Below are 15,503 nucleotides of genomic sequence, written 5' to 3'. Positions count from 1 at the left end.
AAACAAAAGGAAGAGAAACTAGATAGAACAGTGTGGCCGAGTGTACCCTCGAGCAAGAGAACTTTAACCCAAGACAGTGGAACACCATGGTACAGAGGCTATGGCACTACCCAAGACTAGAGAACAATGGTTTTATTTTGGAGTGTCCCTCTCCTAGAAGAGCTGCTTACCATAGCTAGAGAGTCTCTTCTACCCTTACCAAGAGGAAAGTAGCCACTGAACAAATACAGTGCAGTAGTTAACCCCTTGAGCAAAGAAGAATTGTTTAGTAATCTCAGTGTTGTAAATTGTATGAGGACAGAGGAGAATCTGTAGAGAATATGCCAGACTATTCAGCGTATGTGTAGGCAAAGGGAAAGAACCGTAACCAGAGAGAAAGATCCAATGTACTACTGTCTGGCCAGTCAAAGGACCCCCATAACTCTCTAGCGGTAGTATTTCAACAGGCGGCTGGTACCCTGGCCAACCTACTACCTATGACCTCGTTAAAAGTTGAAACGACCGTACCAGCTTTGCGGAAGTCACGCTCCCATGAAGAATTCATGTTTGTATGGTTAGGAAAAGTACAAAAATGCTTAAAATTTGTGATGCTTTTTGGTTTTATTTTTACCTAATTATGGTCAATGCACTCAGCATCTGTTCTTTACTTTATCAATCTTAAAGATACAAATACAAACATATCCTTAGCAAAGATGCTTCTCTCTCTAATGCTGTTACTACATTTTTGTTTTCCACAGAATTTACACCGGAAAAAGTGTCCTTCCAATGAAATCTTGAACTGGTTCCCCGTCTTCAACTGGGAGCAGATTAAGACAGATTTTCATCTTTATGTGAGTTTCACTTCGTATACTGTTTTGTAGATAAATTAGAAGGTATTGAAATAATTAAAGAATATTGTTATCTGAGTCTTAGTTTTAAGGTATTTTGGTAATCTGAGGCTTAGTCTTAAGGTATTTTGGTAATCTGAGGCTTAGTCTTAAGGTATTTTGGTAATCTGAGGCTTAGTTTTAAGGTATTTTGGTAATCTGAGGCTTAGTTTTAAGGTATTTTGGTAATCTGAGGCTTAGTTTTAAGGTATTTTGGGGGCAAATTGTAGAAATATTTACAGAAAATCCTCGGCTTGCAAACTTAGTAGGTTCCGAGAAGCCACAAGAGGAAGGCCAAGGTTTGGGTGGATGGATGGAGTGAAGGAAGCTCTGGGTGATAGAAGGATAGACGTGAGAGAGGCAAGAGAGCGTGCTAGAAATAGGAATGAATGGCGAGCGATTGTGACGCAGTTCCGGTAGGCCCTGCTGCTGCCTCCGGTGCCTTAGATGACCGCGGAGGTAGCAGCAGTAGGGGATTCAGCGTTATGAAGCTTCGTCTGTGGTGGATAACGGGGGAGGGTGGGCTGTGGCACCCTAGCAGTACCAGCTGAACTCGGTTGAGTCCCTTGTCAGGCTGGGAGGAACGTAGAGAGTATAGGCCCCCTTTTTGTTTTTGTTTCATTTGATGTCGGCTACCCCCCAAAATTGGGGAAGTGCCTTGGTATATGTATGTATGTATGAGAAGCTGTTTGTACGTCAGATTTTGTTGAATTTTGTTGTAGGTTAGGCATCGGCTGACCTGCATGCGTACAAATACAGTAGTCCAGTTTCATTTGGCAAAGGTCATCTTGATTACTTCATTGAATTATGATACTGTATTTCATTATGAACTTTTGATACAATATCCGAGATTTATATCAGTTGGATATGTGTTTGTTTCTATGAATGTAAGTTGAGGATCTTCTGGTATTGTATTTCGCTTTTACTCTTATCTATTTGCATGGTAAAAGTAACGTATATTTGTTACTTGTATTAGTAGGTCCTTACGTAACTTTTTTTATTACTCGTCTAGCTTTTATCTGTCCACATCTTTTATTTCAACTTTGTTCCAACACGGAAACTTACCTCGAACTACTTTCTTAGGAGTTACCTGGAATCTCCTCTCATCCGACCAGAGTTTTGTGTAGTTTACCCTACTTCCGTTTTCTGTGAGGTCTAACCTCAGGTGGTAGGATACGTGCCCTGAGGCTAGGCCCGTGTCAGGCAGCCTGCTAGCTTGGGTCTCGGTCCTCAGTAAGTTCTCTGGTCGCGGCGCGATATCATCTTGACGCTCTCCTTATCTCAGTGCGACTCTTTATGTCCCAGACTCCTTTGTGTCCCGCGTGGTTCCCACGTGGTATCCCTGTGCTATCCCTTTGTGTCCCCGTGTGGTTACCTTATCCTTCCCTTGTGTTCTCACGTGTTATCCTTGTCCTTATTTCATATGTAATAAATAAACTTATTTTGAATGTACTTTTTTAATTAATCATGGCAACAAGATACTTTTTTTTCTTTTTTTTTGTCAGCTGATTAGCCAACACATTGAATGTAAATTGATTAAATTCTTAGTGGTCATTACAGGTTTGTAAAGTCGTCATTATTATTATTTTGGAAAAGCAGGATGCTATAAACTCAGGGACCCCAACAGGGAAAACCTCCCAGTACGGAAAGGAAACGAGGAAAAATAGAATATTTTAAGAACAGTAATACATACATATGTATACCAAGGCACTTCCCCCAATTTTGGGGGGTAGCCGACATCAACAAATGAAACAAAAACAAAAAAGGGGACCTCTACTCTCTACGCTCCTCCCAGCCTAACAAGGGACTCAACCGAGTTCAGCTGGTACTGCTAGGGTGCCACAGCCCACCCTCCCCCGTTATCCACCACAGATGAAACTTCATAATGCTGAATCCCCTACTGCTGCTACCTCCGCGGTCATCTAAGGCATCGGAGGAAGCAGCAGCAGGGACGGGACGAGGGGGCTGGGAACCTCCTCTCCTGTATCTACATCCTCTGAGACATCGACAAAGAACAGTAATAACTTTAGAATAAATATTTCTTATACAGTATAAACAAAAACTTTTTTCTATCTAATTTCTCTTCCTCTTGTTTTGTTAATGTGCCAGAGTGTACCCTCAAGCAAGAGAACTCTAACCCAAGACAGCAGAAGACAATGGTACAGAGGCTATGGCACTACCCGAGACTAGAGAACAATGGTTTTGATTTTGGATAGCCCTTCTCCTAGAAGAGCTGCTTACCATAGCTAAAATGTCTTCTACCCTTACCAAGAGGAAAGTGGCCACTGAGGTTTGTATAATTAGGAAAAATACAAATTACTTTAGAAATGTGTGATTTTCCTAGAAAATTATAGACTAATTTCAGAGCAGTTGGAAGAAAATGTGAATCGATATACTGTGGTGCCACTGCTTGTGAAAATCACAAGTAAAGTAAATCTTTTGAATTTTCCTCACTGGTGGGAACAAGCAGCAGCGAAAACAAAACACCAAACACGGTTAAGAATGATAAGTGTCACCACTTAGAAAGCCCAAACAGACAAATATAATACAGTGATACCTCTTGATACGAAAGTTTCTGCTTACGAAAAATTCAGGGTACGAAAAGCGATACAAATATTTTTATGCCCCAGTATACGAAAAAATTTTCAGGATACGAAAAGCTTGCGAGATCCCAACTCGTCGCCGAGAGTACAGTACCTTTTTTTTCAGGGTATCAACCCTTAATTTAGGTGTACAGGTAACAATACACCTTCACTGATCCAAATGCTTTACATACAGTACCGTAACATTTTTGCAGTAGTAAAGAAAACGGACCGTTTTCTTAGGGCTTGGAGGGGATAACTAGGCTATAACTAAATTATTGAATAATCTCATGGTGGTTTCTGGAATGGATTAGGCTGTTTTTAACGGTTGGGTTAATTATTGAATGATAGAAATGGCTGCATAGCATGTTTATTACTACAGTTTAGCGTGTTTATGAAAGAAAAGGTGTCTTTTCGTAAGGCTTGGAACGGATTAGGCTATTTACATGTAAAACGCGACTCAGGATACGAAAAAATCAGCATACGAAACCATATCCTGAACGGATTACTTTCGTATGCTGAGGCATCACTGTACTCAACTTGGGAGCAGGGATCTCTAAAACGTCGGACATCTTCCAAAAAAACACAAAACAACACGGAGCAAAACAAAACACGTCTGACAAACGCAAGTGCTGAGGGGGGTGGGGAGATGTAGGGGTAGAGAGGGTGGAGAGATGTTGATGAAGGAGAGGTCTAATTGTTGAGGGATCTATGGTCGGGGTTCAATCACGCCGCAGTTTTCTATACCGACACTCAATGAGTGAGCGAGTTAGGTTTATTCCTGGCATTCCATGCATCTCTTCTTTTTTTTTTCTCTGGTATATTCAGCAATAACCATGCCTTAGAAATGGTGCTAGAGGAGCATTTCACTGGGCGACACAGGATCCTCTCCCAGAAATATTTTTCCTTCGTCAAAATCCCTTATTATTAATGATGATTATAATTCATAAAAATTTGATTTAACCAGCTTATGTATTGCTAAACTTTTCACAATGATTATTGTTTATGTCACTAAATATGATTCACCATTTCAAGATAATATAGTTAACCCTTTTACCCCCCAGGCTCTCTGGAAATTTCCAATCCTTAACCCCCAAGGGGTTATTTTTTCCCCAGCACATTTTGCAGTATATGTTTTTTAAATTGCTCTAACAGTCTTAATTTTTGTCAGAGAGAGGTCAGGTTGGTCTCATTCTCTTTGAAAAGGCCTGAATTTTCTCAAAAAATTACCAAAAATATGAAAAAAAAATTTTTATAGCATTTTTTTGCAAGGACGTACTGGTACGTCCATGGGGGTAAAGGGATGAGTTTTGTGAAACGTACCAGTATGTCCTTTTGGGGGTAAAAGGGTTAAGATGATGTTTACGTACGTTTATTTTAATACCAGTTTACAAATTTCAGGTGGAGCCACTGACTAGCATAGTATTTTCTTGCTAATTTAATTTTATTTTATTTTACAGGATGATTTTTTCAAGACACAGTTAAAAACCTACATTAATGACGCGCACGACATCATCCGGCGAGACTTCTCCTGGAGCCGATGTTGTCTGATTCTCAGCGATCAACTGCTTGCCGAGTTGAAGGGGCGCCTGCAGACCAAAGTGCCGAAGCTTCTCGCGTTGTTGCAGCAAGTCTTTCCCAATACAGCCTTGGATAAGGTGAGTTCCATTGTAGATATTAGTCCTTGCATGTCTTGTGAAAAGCAAAGCAATACAGTACTTGTTTCTTGCATATTTTGAAAGAACTAATTACGTTAACCCTTTTACCCCCAAAGGACGTACTGGTACGTTTCACAAAAGCCATCCCTTTACCCCCTTGGACGTACCGGTACGTCCTTGCAAAAAAATGCATAAAATTTTTTTTTTTCATATTTTTGATAATTTTTTTGAAAAAATTCAGGCATTTTCCAAGAGAATGAGACCAACCTGACCTCTCTATGACAAAAATTAAGGCTGTTAGAGCAATTTAAAAAAAATATACTGCAAAATGTGCTGGGAAAAAAATAACCCATTGGGGGTTAAGGGTTGGAAATTTCCAAAGAGCCTGGGGGTAAAAGGGTTAAAAGTACAAACCCGTTACTGTATATCTGAAGCTCGGTACTGTATGCTGTCTAATATCCTTTACTATATTTTCCACACTGAAAAGGACCGGTGTTTGAGATGCATATATGAAGTACCGTATTTTCCATGTCATAAGACTCGCTTTTTTTCTCTTAGTGTTATCTTAACACTAAGATAAAGTTGTATAGGGTCGTTTGACAACTCTCAAACACCTCAGCAATGACACATACACACACACCTGACGTAAAATATAAGCCTACAATCATCATTCATATGTCGTCACCCTCATAAACTAACTGCCTAAGTCATTTTCTCCACTTGTTGGGGAAATAAAAAAAAAACCTTCTCATTTCCTAATTCTTTATATCATTGTCTTGAGCTTCAATTCACAAATTTTTAATAGAAGAATTTGTGAATTAGGATTTGTTAATTGAAGCTCAATACAATAATATAAAGAATTAGGAAATGAGGTTTTTTTTATTTCCCAACAAGTGGAGAAAATGACTTTAGGCAGTTAGTTTATGAGGGTGACGATGTAATAAACTTATTTTGAATGTACTTTTTTAATTAATCATGGCAACAAGATACTTTTTTTTTTTTTTTTTTTTTTTTTAAATGCCAACTAGTGGTATCCAAGCAGACGCCGCTACGATGTATTACTTTTTGTCGCAGTATTTGTTCCGGCGTAGATGCAAACCCTCCGCTATTTATGGGGTATATTTTTGGCGTAGCTGAAAGAATACCCTATAAATAGCTCCAGGTTTGTATACTAGGAAAAATATAAATTTGTCATTTTTATATTTTCTCATATTTTGTTAATTTGTAATACGTACATACATATACCAAGGCACTTCCCCCAATTTTGGGGGGTAGCCGACATCAACAAATGAAACAAAAACAAAAAAGGGGACCTCTACTCTCTACGTTCCTCCCAGCCTAACAAGGGACTCTACCGAGTTCAGCTGGTACTGCCAGGGTGCCAAAGCCCACCCTCCCCAGTTATCCACCACAGATGAAGCTTCATAACGCTGAATCCCCTACTTATTTGTAATAAAGCAATAATATGGCGATGACTTTGTTGCATGGGTTCTTTAAAATAGAGATAGTTGTTGCTGAATAGAAAATTGAAAAAACATCTCACTGCTGAGTCACACAGTGTTACCAAGTTACCGATGCATATTTGCACTGACTCGCGGCGGTGCCCTTTTAGCTCGGAAAAGTTTCCTGATCGCTGATTGGTTAGAATTATCTTGTCCAACCTATCAGCGATCCAGAAACTTTTCAGAGCTAAAAGAGCAATGCTGCGAGTCTGTGCAAATATGCATCGCTAAAAGAAATAGACTATAGACCTAGTCACACAAACCACAGAAAAAATATTCCTCTTAGCAGCAGTACAGGGAAGACAGGAACGATGCTTGAATTTCTGCGACCATTTGCCCGCCTTAATAGGTCGCGTCGGCAACAGTTGGCGCTGATATAATGAACGCATGTCATCCGCTACTTGCTTGCTCGAGTCTGTGCTGCCAGATGGAAATATTTCACCAGTGTTCTTTTCAAACTGTGATGGGTGTTTTTTATCAGGCTACACTATGAAAAAAAATCTAGCATTGAAAAAACATACTCATGGTTTTTATATTTCCATTTAAGCTCACGATTATGTATTTCCATCCTTCGGGGGGGGGGGGGGGGGGGGAATTTGGGATCTGGCAATCTAGTAAGGCTAGCTAAAGTCCTGATAACAATTGTAGCAATGTCGACGCCATATGTAAAACAAGAAGCCTATGTTGAATATATTGCCCCTCAAGTATAAACTATCAATTAATGGTGTATATTGAATGTGTAGATCAGTGGTTCCCAAACTATCTTACCTGACGCCCCCTTTTTGCTTCCAGTAGACCCGTACGCCCCCACTCTTTTTTTATATATGAAATGATTATTACATTTATTTCTTAGCATTGTACAGGAAAACAGATTTCTATTTGTATTACATTTTAATAATGAAAGCCACTCATACAAGTAATAGTACGTTCCAGTAACTAAAAACGAAGCATTTGGTTAAGTGAGCGAAAATAAATTTGAACATTACCAAATTGGCAAAATTGAGTTGCAATTTTAACGTATAAAGAGAACTAGCTTAATAGAAAACGGGTTGGAGTGACTGCTATAATTATACTTTGCATGTATGTAATGACAGATTTGTTCTTTTAATGATTTTATTCATTTAAATAAGTAATTTCGAGCAGATGACTTCACGCCCCCCTTGTATTGTCCTCACGCCCCCCAGTTTGGGAACCACTGGTATAGATGATTCTAACTTACAGTACATTTGTACTTCATCAATGTCTGAGATTATACATTGAAACAGGACGTAATAGAGGATAAGGCCACTTCCAGATGCCCTTATTTTACTAATGTAAGCACAAACCCGTACCTCTAGAAACAAACGTCACATTAAATACAGAAAAATTAGAGTATCTTCTCTAACCATATCTCTATATGGTATGAGAAAAATATGGCTGTTAACCCTTTTACTCCCAAAGGACGTACTGGTACGTTTCACAAAACTCATCCTTTTACCCCCATGGACGTACCAGTACGTCCTTGCAAAAAAATGCTATAAATTTTTTTTTTCATATTTTTGATAATTTTTGGAGAAAATTCAGGCATTTTCCAAGAGAATGAGACCAACCTGACCTCTCTATGACAAAAATTAAGGCTGTTAGAGCAATTTAAAAAAAATATACTGCAAAATGTTCTGGAAAAAAAATAACCCCTGGGGGTTAAGGGTTGGAAATTTCCAAATAGCCTGGGGGTAAAAGGGTTAACAAGCCTAAGACAATATTAGACCACCCACCACTAATTTTCCTACCTATAGTTTAGTCTCAGGTGCACAGGTCCTATTTCGGCTGTGTGTTTTTCACATTCTGTAAGTTATACAGCATTTGCAATATTATACTGTATATACATTAAACACACAGCCTAACTTTTAACTTGCATTTTCTAGATGTGTAAAGTCTTACGATTAACCATATTCTAAAGGTGATATATGCAGTCGGGTGTTTAATGATATTAACCCTTTTACCGCCAGGCTCTTTGGAAATTTCCAACCCTTAACCCCCAGGGGGTTATTTTATTCCCAGCACATTTTGCAGTATATTTTTTAAGAATTGCTCTAACAGCCTTAACTTTTGTCTTAGAGAAGTCAGGTTGGTCTCATTCTCTAGGAAAATGCCTGAATTTTCTCAAAAAACTATCAAAAATATGAAAAAAAAAAAATTTTATAGCATTTTTTTGCAAGGACGTACCGGTACGTCCATGGGGTAAAGGGATGGGTTTGTGAAACGTACCAGTACGTCCTTTGGGGGTAAAAGGGTTAATAGATATTACATGTACATATTAAGTTTCGTATTAACTCATCTTGTGTAAAGGAAGGGAGTCCTCAGCTCTTCTAGGAGAAGGACACTCCTAAATCAAACCTATTATTCTCTAGTCGTGGGTAGTGCCATAGCCTCTGTACCATGGTCTTCCACTGTCTTGGGTTAGAGTTCTCTTGCTTGAGGGTACACTCGGGCATACTATTCTATCTAATTTCTCTTCCTCTTTTTTGTTAAAGTTTATATAGGATATATTTATTTTAATGATGTTACTCTTCTTTGAATATTTTATTTTTCCCTTCTTCCTTTCCTCACTGGGCTATTTTCCCTGTTGGAGCCCCTGGGCTTATAGCATCCTGCTTTTCCAACTAGGGTTGTAGCAAGTAATATTAATTATAATAATAATAATGAGAAAGTAAATGAACAGGCAACAAACTAAATAAATTTGAAAAAAGAATATAGGTGGTCTAATGATCAACACGATTTAATACAAGTATATGGAAAATCACTAGATGAATAATAATAGACCAATTATTGGGTAACTGTTACAGTAAAATAATTTATGAACCCTCTGAAATACCAAATCCTGTACAGTTTTTTAGCCAGTTAGTTCTGTGTGTCGGCAATAGATGGCGCTGATCAGATGCTTAGGTTTTTTTTTATAGGTAGGCTTTCCTGTCTTTCCTCAACTCTTTGCCTTGTGAAATTCTAGATTATTTTTTATTTGATCAATAATTTAGTATGAAATGTGTACATGAGGAATTAAGGAAATATTGCTGGAATTTTACTTCTCCGCCGAAATTTCATCACGATCATTTGGCAACACTGCTTTTATGTGAACAAACACTTGGAAACATTGTTACTGTGGTATCAGCTAAGATTAGTTTGGTGTTTTTTTTAATATGAATATATAGCAAAATATAAAAATTTACCGTGCCAGACGGAAAACCACACGAAAATCGCTGACTAGGAATTGCTGCTACGATAGGTTGGGAAATACTCAATTTCTTATTTTCCAAAAATTATTTGGATGAATATACTGTAGGTTGCATCCTACCGCTTGTAGTGTCTCGTACCGCGGGAAATACGGTACCTCTTCATTTCTCAAATCCTTGGCAGGTCAGTATCCTAGTTGATGGTCAGTAGTAGAATGGCCAGGGCACCAGCCACCCGTTGAGGTACTACCGCTAGAGAGTTATGGGCCCCTTTGACTGACCAGACAATACTACATTGGATCCTTCTCTCTGGTTACGGTTCACTTTCCCTTGCCTACACATACACCGAATAGTCTGGCCTATTCTTTACATATTCTCCTCTGTCCTCGTACACCTGACAACACTGAGATTACCAAACAATTCCCCTTCACCCTAGGGGTTAACTACTGCACTGTATTTGTTCAGTGGTTACTTTCGTCTTGTTAAAGGTAGAAGAGACTCTAGCTATGGTAAGCAGTTCTTCTAGGAGGACACTCCAAAATCAAACCATTGTTTTCTAGTCATGGGTAATGCTATAGCCTCTGCACCATGGTCTTCTACTGTCTTGGATTAGAGTTCTCTTGCTTGAGGATACACTGGGGCACACTATTCTATCTCAATTTCTCTCTTGTTTTGTTAAAGTTTTTTATAATTTATATTGAAATATTTTTTTAAATGTTGCTGTTCTTAGAATATTTAATTTTTCCTTGTTCCTATTCCTTGAGCTATTTTCCCTGTTTGGGCCCCTGGGCTTATAGCATCCTGCTTTTCCAACTAGGGTTGTAGCTTAGCAAGTAATAATAATAATGATAATAGAAGGCCCATTCCCCTAGTAGAGACTCAGTTTCTATGTAGTTCAGTCCTATACAAATAGGTCAGTCGTCCAGTGCAAGGAAAAGGTCAAGGGTCTTTGGTATGGTATTGCAAATTTTTAGCAGTTAACGACATCATTCGTAGTTCATTTGATATTTGGATAACTGTTTGTTTCTCCTTTTATTCAAGCGGCTTATTACTTTCGTGTTTTTGTTTCAACTACGGTATCTACATTTCAATATAAAAAAAAACATTTCTCTGCTCTGTGTAAAATGAAGCTTTTACCATCTTTTAGAAGTCCCAAAGCGTAGGGCGCTTCAAAGAGTCTCACTCGCACGAAGTTGCTCTCGTGGATATGTGACTGTAAATTTTGATACAGAGTAGCTATTGAACGTGGCAAAGACTGTTCTCTCAGGTCTCGGGAAGGGATCTAACTGTTTCTATACATTACCTACTTTATGCCGAACGGGGAGCAGTAGAGTGTCTCAAATCTATAAACGGGGGGGGGGGTTTCAAGAAAACCCCCAACCCCGCATGTTTATAGGGCAGCTACCTTTGGATCAAGATGATGTTGGCTGGGTGATTGTTCCATTGTCTTATCTGTGGTTCTCTGGTATTGTTGTAAGAGTGATTTTCCCAATACCCCCCCCCCCCCTCTCCTCGACCTCCAGGTGCACCTCTCCTACCTGGGTCCATTTCCCCTCCTCCTAAGTCTAAGTCTCCTAAGAGAGTGTAGTTCGTGGTAAGTGTCGTGTTGGAACAAATGACAATTTCTTTTAAAATTGTACTTTTCCTAACTTACCACGAACTACTCTCGGGTTACTACCCATCCTGCCTTCCTCACGGAAACCCCTCTCGGTAGGAGTCGAGATCGGTAGTTTTCTTCAGACTGGAATGGGGTTAGTTAACCCTTTTACCCCCAAAGGACGTACTGGTATGTTTCACAAAACTCATCCCTTTACCCCCATGGACGTACCGGTACGTCCTTGCAAAAAAATGCTATAAAATTTTTTTTTTCATATTTTTGATAATTTTTTGAAAAAATTCAGGCATTTTCCAAGAGATTGAGACCAACCTGACCTCTCTATGACAAAAATTAAAGCTGTTAGAGCAATTTAAAAAAAATATACTGCAAAATGTGCTGGGGAAAAATTAACCCCCTGGGGGTTAAGGGTTGGAAATTTCCAAAGAGCCTGGGGGTAAAAGGGTTAAGCTGTCCTAGGTATGCGTGATCCTGAGAGGTCCTTCTAGGTGCATTGTGGGTCAATAGAGGAGGTTGTACTGGAAGGGTGGTTGGCAGATTTGTGTGTGTGTGGGGGGGGGGGATTTCTGGTCGTGGGAGAGCTGAAGCCCCCAGATAACCCAAGAGAGAGTAGTTCGTGGTTTGTATATTAGGAAAAATACAATTTTCGAAGACATTGTCATATATATTGAGACTTTTCAAGTAATCTTGCCTTGTCTCTTAATGCTATGTTTTAATTCTTTTATTCTTCTATACTATCACCATTAACCATGTAATAGTGTACATGCAGTTAATTCTTGAAGTCTTCTAGTGTCCATGACCAAAATTTGCAATGATATTCCCAACAAACTTTTCTTAGTAGGTTCATTTTCATGTCAATTCTTAGTTCATCTATTTCATGTTTGTTTTTACCTTGCTACCTTCATTGTTTTATTATTTGTAAACATTTTTATTTTCTTCATTTCCTAATTTTTTTTACGTACATCAATGCTTTCCTTATTGGAGCCCTGAGGAACTGGGAGGAACGTAGAGAGTATAGGTCCCCTTTTTTGTTTTTGTTTCATTTGTTGATGTCGGCTACCCCCCAAAACTTGGGGAAGTGCCTTGGTATATGTATGATGTATAAAGGAAATTCTGTAATTTTATCCTTGTGCAAAAGGAATAAGAAAATGTATATAAGCTTTTAAGTATTTACAAAGAAATTTAATTCCAGTCCGCTGCATCAACAGTGTTCAAAACTTAGATCAAAATTAACTTTCATGACAAATAAAATCACAAGGAATGATGGAATTAAGTAAGTTCTAAGTTGAATATGTGTGACTTTAGGCGATTTCTATTTTACCCCCTTCAAAGTTTAAAGTTTCGAACTGTTTGCATTGTCTAACGTTAGTTAATTCTGTTTTGTGACTACTTTTCAGTCGGTCTTCCTTGTAAAATATTATCCGTTTAACCCTTTTACCCCCAACGCTATTTGGAACCTTCCAACCCTTAACCCCCTGGGGGTTTTTCTTTTTCAAGCACGTTTTGCAATATATTTTTCTTAAATTGCGCTGACAGCCTTAATTTTCGTCATAGAGAGGTCAGGTTGGTCTCATTATTTTGGAAAATGCCTGAAGTTTCTCATAAAGTTATCAAAAAAAAGCAAAAAAATGTAAATAGCAATTTTTTGCAAGGACGTACCGGTACGTCCATGGGGGTTAAGAGATGAGTTTTGTGAAACATACTAATACGTCCATTGGAGGTAAAAGGGTTAACAGAATTCAATCATTTAGTTGTTAAGATTGACAATGTATATGAAACACTACTCATATTGTATTCAATTGCAGCTTGCTATGGATCAAGATCACTGCCGCCGCCTCCTGAAACATGGAGTGGGAGCCTATAGCGTGCTCATCAAAAGTCTACGCAACGTCGACGGAAAGGCAAAGTTCACGAGAGAGTCTGTCGAGGCGGTCGTTCGATCTTTGACGCTGAAGAGACTGCCTTCTTCGACTACCATCGACGACAGCAATGCTGCGAAGACAATTCTTTCAGAAAGTTCATCTACCCCAGATTTTCTTTGGGCTGAGAACATGAAGGGCAGAGGGCCTGCACACACTCCTCCCTCCCCCAGAGTCACTAGGTCCCGCAGTAGAAGTTCATCATTGGGATGTAGGCCGAAGACTAGTGTTGGAGTTAGTTTTCCGGATACAAGCAAAGAAGAGAGTGAATTTCCCAAAGTGGTCATTAAGCGAAACTATGTGTATGTTAGCGGAGTGGAATGGCCAAATGGAGAGAGCAAACTTGACTTGAGTGTGAAATGTGACAACAAAAGTTCCACAGTAAACAAAGCAAGGTCTGTCAGTAGTAGAAAGATGACATTACGTTCAGATGGAGAGAGCAAACTTGACTTGAGTGTGAAATGTGACAACGAAAGTTCCACAGTAAACAAAGCAAGGTCTGTCAGTAGTAGAAAGATGGCATTACGTTCAGGAAAGGACAGACGTCTACAAAGAAAAGATAAATCGCCAACCAATTATTCTCATGGAGTTGACAAGACTTGCAAAAAGACAGATGATGATTCTCATGGAAATTTAAGGCTTCATTCTCCTGCGGAAACGAACATCGAAGATAGTTTTGGCTCCTCAGATGAGTCCGTTTCTCAGCGTGTCCCCGTAGAAAACGAGTTTGAAACCAGAAATGTGCGCTCACCAATGCTGACCATCAATGGTAAAGAGTATCCGATGCCTCCTTTTGCTCCCTTTCATCCCTTGAATATACAGGGAGTACATACGGGAGTCTCGGATACCAGTGAGGAATCTGAGGTTGTCGCTAATTTAAATGTTTTGAGAGAGAATGTGAGAAACTTTGACAGAGAAAAGTTTTTGCAGATCCCTGGCGCTGCTTGCAAGTCGTTTGAAATAACGGTGAACTCAAGAAAAACGGTCGTGGATGATTTTTATTATCACCCACTCAACTTTGGTAGGTATACCGGGGATTGTGCTGCCGAGTATACCAGAGTAGAAAACCTTCCCCAAGGTCGTAATGAGGAGGAAGAAAAACTAGAGCGTCTCATATCGAGAGTAGAATCTGTCTTGGAAGGTTTGAAAGAAAAGCTAAAGAAAATGAAGTCTGCAAAACATCAGGGAAGCTTGAACTCTTTTAACAGGAGCGAAGCAAATCTTACAGAAACCTCGGATGAATCCTCAGATCAGGAAAACCCTGAACAAATGGAGGAGGATACAGATTGAGACGTCGCTGGTCTTACTGATGTCGACGAACCGGAGGTCGCTACGGGGAATGAAGAGGAAGAAAATGAGATGACTTTTTATACTGCTAACGATTCTATAAGCAGTAGTTTTATGACTGCATATAAATAGGTTAAGAATGAAGTGATGATGAGGGTAAGATTAGGAGTTTTGGTGCTACAGAATATATGGAAAATTAATTTGGTTTTTTGTTTGCGTTTTATGAAGTTGTCTTTTAGTTTGCATTTATTAAGTTACCAGTTATTGTCCAAATCCTATATTTGCCTGAGGTACGCTTAACAAATGAATGGACAGTACTGTAATGCCAATAATATCCAAAAATATACGTACACCTTCTCGTAATACTGTGCCAAAGGTTAAAGAATACTGTCTCTTCAGGACTACGAAAATGAAAATCAACTTGGTGAACACTGTTGAATAGGAAAAAGATTTTTTGCCTTAGAAATTGCATTGGGCTAACATTGTCTTTATCCCTCCAAGAGGTAAATAAATATAAACGTTGCTTGTTGTTTTATTTTGAATCTCAACATGAAAAAGAAAATGTTAGTTGCTTTTAGTTCATATCTACCACATTTGTTATAAGAAAAAGTTTTCTGTTATCTTTAAACTAATGGACACCTAAATAATAGTCTTTTTTTTTTTTTTTTTTTGACTCCCAAGATGAAATCAGTTAATTTTGCAAGATTCAGCATTGTTCATTTATGCATTTAATAGATGTCTCCTTATTTTTGTCGTTTCTTTCTATACAGGAATAAAATTATTTTTATACTCATCCACATATTATATACAGAAGGTTCTCAAGTTCTCAACTTTCAAACATTCAGATACAAACAAATGCAACTGA

The 15,503-nt window shown here is 38.7% G+C and overlaps 1 protein-coding gene across 3 annotated transcripts in view; it reads left to right on the top strand.

Moving 5' to 3' along the window:
- LOC137637362 (uncharacterized) overlaps positions 1-15,161 on the top strand; it is a 268,617-nt gene extending 253,456 nt beyond the window's left edge. For all 3 annotated transcript variants that reach the window (XM_068369589.1, XM_068369590.1, XM_068369588.1), the window contains 3 exons: positions 738-830; positions 4,909-5,106; positions 13,238-15,161. In XM_068369589.1, coding sequence (XP_068225690.1) covers positions 738-830; positions 4,909-5,106; positions 13,238-14,641 — 1,695 coding nt within the window. In that variant the 3' untranslated portion in view covers positions 14,642-15,161. The remainder of the gene's footprint in view (positions 1-737; positions 831-4,908; positions 5,107-13,237) is intronic.
- Positions 15,162-15,503: the final 342 nt, after the last annotated feature.

The sequence above is a fragment of the Palaemon carinicauda genome, unplaced genomic scaffold (genome assembly GCF_036898095.1).
Source record: "Palaemon carinicauda isolate YSFRI2023 unplaced genomic scaffold, ASM3689809v2 scaffold69, whole genome shotgun sequence".
NCBI classification, from domain to species: Eukaryota; Metazoa; Arthropoda; class Malacostraca; order Decapoda; family Palaemonidae; genus Palaemon; species Palaemon carinicauda.
Note: the sequence above shows the minus strand (reverse complement) of the source record. Positions and strands in the feature narration are given on the sequence as shown.